The following is a 9102-nucleotide window of genomic DNA, read 5'->3' on the forward strand; positions in this document are numbered from 1 at the left end:
CAATAAAAGTGGTTTTCATTTGAACCATCCCATATATATATATATATATATATAGTGTAAGTATCTATGAAAAACCCATTTAATCAAGAAAACTTGGCAAACCTTAATTGTGTGGCCAAGATTGATCCACATCATCTTTTTAAAACACATGTTAAAAGGCAATATTGGTCATTTGATCAAGATATCATTTCACTCTCTTCACCATCACATCAACTCATTTATTACCCATCATTTCTTCCCTTTTTAAACAAAAAAATACATACAGAATCCATCTCTTTCTTTCTTCTTCATACCCCATTCCTTTCTCTTCAAAACCCTAACTCCATTGCTTTCACCCATCTTCCATGGCCGATTTTCAGGCTTCTTCCCCTAGCCGTGTATTCCGGAACAACTTCATTGGCGATCAATCACCGGCGGTGTACTTCCAGCAAGCATCAGTTTCGTCCGGTATGTGAATGGATGAAAAATCTGTTCTCTTTTTTTTAGTAGACAATAATGTTTTTTTATTCATGTTCTTCTTTTTTTAGGAGTCAATCATCTTCTTTTCTTGGTGATCATCTTCTTTTTTGTTCATTTTCTTCATTTTTTTATGAGTCAATCATGAACACCCTCTCATTTACATGTGTTTGCGGATTAGATGATTTTATCTTGGATCCTTTTGTTCAACTTATTTGAAGCTTGGATTCTTTTGTTCAACTTATTTGAAGCTTTTTCACATTTTTAATATTTTGCACAACCAAGCAACCAATTTGTATTTTCTTTTTGTTTTGTTGGTGTTTGAAACCCATTACTATACAAGTCTGTGATTTATTGTATAATCAGGTGTTGGACATATTAGAGATGAGACCATGCAGCCAGAGGTAGAACTTCAACAGTCTCAGTTTCAGATGTTTTCACCAAATGAAGAAGGTTTAACATTTGGATTTAAAAGCTATTTTCTTCTAAAAAAATCTTATTCTTGTTTTTCTAATTACCGGTGCAAACTCGATTTTCAGATATGTGGAGTGATGGGTATGACGAGGAATCACCGCTACGCGCACGACCTAACGACAGAGGGAAATCCCCACTAACCGGAACTGATGTTCATCAAGGTTATCTTCAACCTTTTTGGCAGCATGAAACCATAAATATTTTTGAAAAATATTCATTCGTAACATTGTAACATGTGTTAGCACTCCAATAAAAGTGTTAGCACTGCTCTAAAAATAACTTTACCTTTGTATTTTTTAAAAAATATCCATTGTTTTCAAGTCTCATATGCATGGGTCAACCTAACACGTACACATTACACATGTAACATGTGTTAAAACCTTACAGAACATTAAAAAAATCCATGATGGTGTTACAAAATGTAGCCCTTATGACAAGGTTTTCCTAAAAAGATACATTTTATGTTATTTTTCAAAATTACTCAGTTTTAAATATGTAGCCGTTAAGTTTTTTTTTTTTTTTTTTGTAAAAAGATTCAGCTTTTGTTTAATTTACACATTTTATACACAGATGAACAAGGAACTCCACGCTACTTTGTAACCCAGACCCCACAAGGAACCAAATATTGGACTCCTATTGTTGACAAGGAGTTCCATCCCGTTCTTGGAAAGTCATACGACACATTTGAGGAGCTTATTGCAATGTATAAGGCATACGGATACCAAGCTGGCTTCGATGTAAAAAAGGCGCAAACAAAGGTTTGGAATGGGTATGCGACGCACAAATACTTGAGGTGCTCGAAAGCTTCTAAACCGCAACAGAAAAGGACGTTCGACACTCTCTGTGAGTCTTCGGTGATGACCAACCGGAAAAGTACATTCACACTCACTGATTGCAAGGCGCAGATTCTTGTCCTCATCACGCAAAACCCTACTCGTTTTGTTGTACACAACTGGATTGATGTGCATAATCACCCCCTTATTGACCCATTCAACCGAGACCTTTCAAAAATATCAAGAAAACTCCCATTTGCAACGCAACAATTTATTCACCGAATGAGCCTCAATCGTATTGGTCCGGTCAAGGCCCACAGGTACCTTGTAAGTATTAAAGGTGGTCATCACAACGTGCATGGTACTCCCGAAGACTTTAAAAACTTTAGCCAGAAGTTGAGGATTTTTATAGGTAACCGAGATGCTCAACTTTTTCTGGATCGCCTTCGTGATCGAAGGGAAAGTCTTCCAAACTTCTACTATGACTTTGTTGTATCTGATGGGAAATTGAATGCTGTGTTTTGGGCTGATGAGATCTCCAAGCTAAACTACAAGGCTTTTGGGGATGTGTTAGCGTTTGATGCTACTTACCAGACAAACAAGTTAGTAGATATATTACACATAATATATAGAACATGTTTTACATGTGTTACACATGTAGCTGTTACGTTACAACCTTTTCCTTTACTTTCAATACAATTGATAACATGTGTTACATGTGTTACAGATTTGCCTTTTTTAATTTTCAGATAGTTATACATGTGTTACACATGTAACCCTTACAGTTGTTACATGTGTTACACATGTAACCCTACAATCGATAACATGTGTTACACTTGTTACATGTGTTACACATGTAACACATGTGTTATACATGTAACCCTACAATTGATAGTTATACATGTGTTACACATGTAACCCTACAATTGATAACATGTGTTACACTTGTTACATGTGTTACCCCCGACATGTAACATGATTTTGTGCTAACCACCCACCCTATTTTTCCCCCAGGTACAACATGATTTTTGTACCATTCACTGGCGTAGACAACCACATGCATTGTGTGACCTTTGGTGCTGGGTTGCTTTTAAATGAGACTGTTGAATCTTATAAATGGGTACTCCAAGCATTCCTGAAAGCACATGGGACTGAACCCCGGCTGATCTTAAGCGATCAGGACCCGTCGATGAAACAGGCTATTCAACAAGTCTTTACTACATCTCGTCACAGGCTTTGCATGTGGCATATTATGAAAAAGCTACCAACCAAGGTCAAAGATAAGCACTGAGTTATTATTCCGAAGTTATTTTTTTTTCAGTACCTTATTGACGACTTGTTTCTTTTTTCCTTTAACATCGTTAACAGATTGCGGGTGACCTGTTGCAAAACACTGATGTGAGGGCTTGCATTCATCGACTGGTTTGGAATGTTTACATAAAGCCATCTACCTTTGAATCGCGATGGGCAGCGTTGCTGGAAAAATTTGGACTACAAGACCACCAATGGCTCAATGAGATGTACGAAATCAGGGATCGTTGGGTACCCGCATACTTCAGGGACATCCCTATGTGCTGTTTGATGAAGACGACTTCACGTTCCGAAAGTTCAAATGCAGCTTTCAAAGTTAACTCTACCAGCGCAAATACTCTGGTTCAATGGCTGCTATGTTATGACGCGCGAATTGACGCACAACGTTACCGCCAAAGAGTTGCTCATTTCAAATCTTCTTCCATCGTTTTCCATGGCAAAAGCAATCTACCCATTGAAGAACATGCGTTCGCTATTTATACTCACACTGTTTTTCACGTTGTTCGAAAAGAAATCCTCAAGGGAAAGTTTTACTGCTACATCTCAAACCAAGCAGCCGAAGACGGCACAATGGTTTTTTCTGTTACACATGAAGACAACGTTTTCACGGTTATTTTTTCCGTAATAGGCTGCCTAACACATGTTACATATAATATCTTTTTTACACCGTAGTGTTACAGTGCCTAATTTTGTTTAGCTTTATAATATGCAGGTCAAGTTTAATAACGTTGATAGGACAGCAGATTGTTCTTGCCGTGGTTTCACTCGCATGGGCTACCTATGTCGCCACGTCTTTTGTGTGTATCGCTTACAACATGTTGATACGATCCCAGCCCAATACATATCTGATAGGTGGCGGCGTGATATATTGCCAAAGAGAGTGTTTTCCGTCGAGAGTCGTTATGGTGTAGACACGCAACCACAGGACGTTATGCGATCTGAGATTATTGACGTGGTCTCTGACTGTGTGGATGTTATTCGAAACGATGTTGATTCACTTTCATCCTTGCTTGAACAGCTAAAACTCATCAAAATGAATTTTTTAACAAAGGGATCTAGCCAGATGCCAGCCCAAGTGCCAAGTGAGGATGTCTTAGAAGAACTGATTGGGCATCCAAGAGAGAACGAGGTTGTGGTGAATAACCCTGATGTGGCGCGTAATAAAGGATGTGGTAAACACCGTCGCATTACTGGTAGCAGCAACCAGGCAGCTCCAAAACCCCCAAAGGCTGCTCGACTGTGCCGAACCTGCATGAAGTACGTCACTGGCCATGATTCCCGTAATTACAAAAAATTCACCGATCCAGATAGCATCAATCAGCCCCCCAACCCAAATGACATGGGGTCTTCATCTGCCCTTTAGTTATATATGCTAGCTGACGACAATCGCTTACCAGACACCAACTTTTGACACGTGTTATCAATGGTAACAGTATTTTGGACTTTGCACCTCCCATGCAACAGTAAAACTGTTACGTGTGTAACACGCATTATCCAATGGTTGTTTTTGTTTAGGTAAGCTAATTTTTGCAACTTTATTGGTGAAGCTTAGTATGTTCTTCAATACTTAGTTTAACGTATGTAAGTTTCATGTGAAACATAAACAATATCCCGCTCGTGTTTCAACATGTATTTTGGTTGTAATTTGACAATGGCATGGTTGCCCTTAACTTGTGTTTACTAGTTGTGTATATTCTTGTGTATGGTACTGTCACGACCCCCGACCCACCCTGGACGGAATCGGGTGCCGTGAGCAGTCTAGTGGTACCGGTGATTATTTTTGGAAAACATTGCAGCGGAAATTTCATCAGGACCGTGAGTTAGGAAAAATATCAGAGTTTAGAAACACCGGATTTTATTTAAATAGATGGAATAAATTCCATGTTTTACAAAGGTAGCTTTTAATAAAAATGATATTTCTTAATTTGATTTAATTAATAAAATAAGCCACTTCTTGAAGTCCTTCAGTGCTGGATCCAATTCTTACTCCAATATACTGTAATTACCTGAAACGTGTTTTAAAAAGGGTTTTGTCAGCGGGAAATACTGAGTGAATCATTCATTTTGATAAAATGACACATAGTTATAAATTACAGCATAAGAGCGATTACTATGGCAGTATCTTAATTAATATCTGGCCTTGCCACCCGTGTGACGATGGTCATACCACTATTGGGTCCAGTCACCCAATTAGTGACGTTTTGTCACTGTTAGGTCTTATTAGCCTAACCCATGTTAGGGCTTATTGCCTAACTGTGAGAAATTAGTAATGTGCACAATACCCCACTAACCAGCGGTTAAGATAACCATGACTTAATCCCTGTAATTATAACACTTGGAAAATAATTTGAGGTATTGTAATATTTACTCACAAACGGTGAGAAAACAATTTAAAAAGAAGAATGACTCACAAACTGTGAGAAAAGAGAATGACTCACAAACTGTGAGAAAAGAGAATGACTCACAAACTGTGAGAAAAGAGAATGACTCACAAACTGTGAGAAAAGAGAATGACTCACATTGCAGATTTAACGGGCAAGGTATAAGCCTACTGATTAGCCTTGATTAAACCTAATTTAACATAATGCACACACATAGGTTAGTAACTAATACAGCAATTACGTCAATTCACGAGATTAAACCTTCACAACGATTAATCAGTGCAATACTCGATAATTCAATCGGATTCACAACGAATAACAGAGCATAGTCCGAATTCGAACAGCACTCTAATATTCAAGTCGAAATCACGACGAATAATCAAAGTACAAGCTCAATTGAGCAGCATCTGGACTATCGTTGGATAGTTATAATCGATCGGACGTTGAATCGTAATAGCGATCGAGTTATTATCCTGATTGCGGCAGCAATTCGAGACCCGTGTGTGTTTGTTGTATTGTTTCTGCTATAACTTGACGTACACAGCGAGTTTTTACGTCGTTTCAAAGACAGAATTCAAGTCCCAGACTCCTCTATTTATACATGAAATTTGACACCGTCGCGTAGCGCGAGGGGTACCCCCCATGGGCGTCGCGCTACGCGAGTGGTAACCTATGTTCATAGGGTAGCTACGTGTGTAACTAGGCTTGTTGTGTTGACAGTTTCATAAAATTCGATTTTGATAGAGAGTTATGAAGATAATCGTTGGCTAGGGTTTATCCCCCCCTGAGTTTTAGGGGCCCTGATCCTGATTCTGATTGTTCTGGAAATTTTAGGGTTAGTGCAGAATTACTTGGGTTTCTCAATTAGGGTTTTCTTAATAGCTAATTACCATCCTAATTATGGATTTTAGTGACAGTTGTTACATCCTCCCCACCTTAATAAAAATCTCGTCCTCGAGATTTGGATTATGATATTTTCTTGGGTTATGTTTCTTCTTCTAATTAAGAGAAACAATGTATCGTGGAATGGAATCAAAGGATATTTTGAGGGTATGAATTTTGAAAATAAAAATGACTTATAGAAACAATTGGATTCAATATCCGAAATGAATTTTCTTTGATCAATTAAGGAAGGTTCTGAATTGATAAATATCTATTTGTGAATGGAAGTATGGAAAATGATTTGTTAATGATTATCCGAAAATCAATATCGTTTACTTAAATGGTACTGGACAATAGAGTTTAGTGTATCATAATCTGAGTACATAATTGTACCAAGAATATGACAAATCAAATGAATGGCGTATGAATAGGGTTTAGCACATGCTACAAATCTATTCGGACGCTACAAAGTGTTTGTAATGATTGAAAGAATTTAATAATGATGACCGAATAAATTCACTGTTTTCGAAATTGAGAGTTTCAAGGAAGCGAATCTGGATATTTCAAAAGATGAGACATTCCGATGAAATGATATAGTTTCCAAGGTGATTATGTTTAAGCCAGAAGATATATGATGTATAGATTTTTTAGAATGAATGTGAAGAACTTTTTGGAATTAATAAAATTTCTTTGTCAGAAGAAAACTTACTTTGATTGGTACCTAAGGAAGACTTAAGATTGACAGGTTCAAAATGAAATGGAAACATGAAAATGATTCGTCAAATATTGAATTATGATATGAGAAAATCAATGTGCTGAGATGGGTGATTTGTAATAATACATGAGAAGACAAGTGTATTTTTGTCTTAATACATAATTGTATTCAGATGATTTTAATCAAAATGTTTTATTTAAGGATAGGTGATATTTTGATTTATTAAATACCTTTTCCTTTTATGTTATCATAAAGTAGAATAATAAATGAATATAGATAGGTTTAAAATATCAAAACCCGTGGTAAATTGTGACAAAATAATGATATAGGTTTACCCAATATTCTAGAACTTACGATTACCATTTTTTTTTTTAAATCAAGTGTGTTTAACTATAAGATTTTATAATGAGGTATTTTAAATCATAAAAGTAAGATAATAAATGTTTATTTTAATATCAAGCATACTTAAATATTGGTTTGTGTAAATAACATTTGATATTTTAATATATATATTTTATAAAAGAATATTTCTATAAGATGAACATTTATTTATAATATGTCTTGTTCATGAATACTTAGACAATTATTTAGATAATTTTATTCGTCCCTTTAATTGTTCTATGAAAATATATCTTCTCTTTACAGTACAAAGTATATATATATCTATATATATAATATAAAATATTTATATATATATAATTGAAATTTACTAAATAAGTATGATGACTTAATTTATATATATTAAATAGTTATTATCATTGTTGGATATTGGTTAGTGCTGTCTTGTTTAAGCATAGGTGATCAGTCCATGCCTAACTAAGGCTACGCTATCCAATACCTGTCTTGATAATAACCTTAATACCTAAAAATACTATTAATACCTACTATTATTAATATTTTATTACAAATATTCACCAAAAATAAATAATTTAAACGAGATTAGCGAAATTTTTAAATTTTGTGAAGAATGTCACCATAAGGTGATCGTAATCAAAGAAATGATTTGATGAATTCGAAGACTAAACAAGCATGCTATGGTTCAAGAGAATTGAAGTGCTTGTTGGGACTATTTTGAATATGATGGCTTCAATCCATCATATGGGATTTTGAATTGAATACGAAAATGCGAGCAAGTTCAAACAATTGAACTTTGGTGTAAACAAAATGAGTTCAAGAAAGTTCTGACATGGTTACAACAAAACCATGTATACCATTAAAAGGAAATCGAGTTTTTCAAAGGAAAAATTTATCGATCAAATATCAAAGAGTAATCATTTTGCAAAACGCGGTAATGCAAAGATCAAGTATAATGAAATGATATTTGAGGTTGGATAAAACAATAATTTGGAATGAAGCCTTCCTAGGGTCTTATAACTCATATGAACCACATGCTCAACAAATAGTGTATGGATTTACCAAGAAACGAGATAGATCACTATTTGCTATTATGAAAGAATTCTTTATGGTATGATGACCATTACAAGAACACGAAAGTCAACTTATTATAGGCAGAAGTCGGAATTGCTACGAAGGGAATATAAGAACTTTTATCTGGAATTTTGTGTGATAACCGTTGTTAAGTGCCATTATCAAGGAATGTCGAATGAACTGAAATGGAATAGGGAATTTGCAAAGGTATGTGACTCTTTTTTTCAGTGATAATAATTATGACTTAGTTTAGACTGTGCACCAATGATTGTGAAATCTTGTTCCAACGTACCTCAGCGAAATGTAGATCGTTTATAGGATCACGTGGCAAAGTGCTTCTTTTTTATTAGTAGTTTTCTACTGACAGAATTAGTATTGGTGTCATCGTGCTTAATTTATACTTTTCAAAGGTCTTGCCTTGGAAAGTCGTGTGTGATATATTTCAACGTCTGTGGATGTATATTTTAAGTTTCATGTGTTTTCTTGTGCATTAGCACAACTTTGTATGTTTCTTACTTGTGTATTGTAAATTTTTATACTTTCGATGATATCCCATCTTTAAAGGGTTCTCATTGTATGAGTTACGAGGTAAATGATCAAACAAAATAATGTTTGATATTGGAAAAGAGATTCCTGATAAAGAATTCTAGACACGGATGCTTGTGTTTTATTTCAATTTGTC

At 35.4% G+C, this 9102-nt stretch overlaps 1 protein-coding gene across 1 annotated transcript; it reads left to right on the plus strand.

The window, feature by feature from the left end:
• Positions 1–2723: 2723 nt before the first annotated feature.
• On the plus strand, positions 2724–4710 carry LOC110932393 (protein FAR1-RELATED SEQUENCE 5-like). Its single transcript, XM_022175732.2, has 3 exons — positions 2724–2976; positions 3072–3623; positions 3727–4710. The coding sequence occupies exons 1-3, from the start codon at positions 2725–2727 to the stop codon at positions 4375–4377; spliced, it is 1455 nt and encodes a 484-aa protein (XP_022031424.2). The 5' UTR covers position 2724; the 3' UTR covers positions 4378–4710.
• The last annotated feature ends 4392 nt before the right edge of the window (positions 4711–9102 follow it).

This window comes from Helianthus annuus, chromosome 3 (assembly GCF_002127325.2).
Source record: "Helianthus annuus cultivar XRQ/B chromosome 3, HanXRQr2.0-SUNRISE, whole genome shotgun sequence".
Classification (NCBI taxonomy): domain Eukaryota; kingdom Viridiplantae; phylum Streptophyta; class Magnoliopsida; order Asterales; family Asteraceae; genus Helianthus; species Helianthus annuus.

Excerpts from the sequence above, each read along its gene's own strand:
- LOC110932393 (XM_022175732.2), top strand. The coding sequence starts at position 2,725 with ATGATTTTTGTACCATTCACTGGCGTAGACAACCACATGCATTGTGTG. Across the intron at positions 2,977-3,071 it reads TGAAAAAGCTACCAACCAAG|ATTGCGGGTGACCTGTTGCA; the intron begins GTCAAAGATAAG and ends CATCGTTAACAG. Across the intron at positions 3,624-3,726 it reads ATGAAGACAACGTTTTCACG|GTCAAGTTTAATAACGTTGA; the intron begins GTTATTTTTTCC and ends TATAATATGCAG.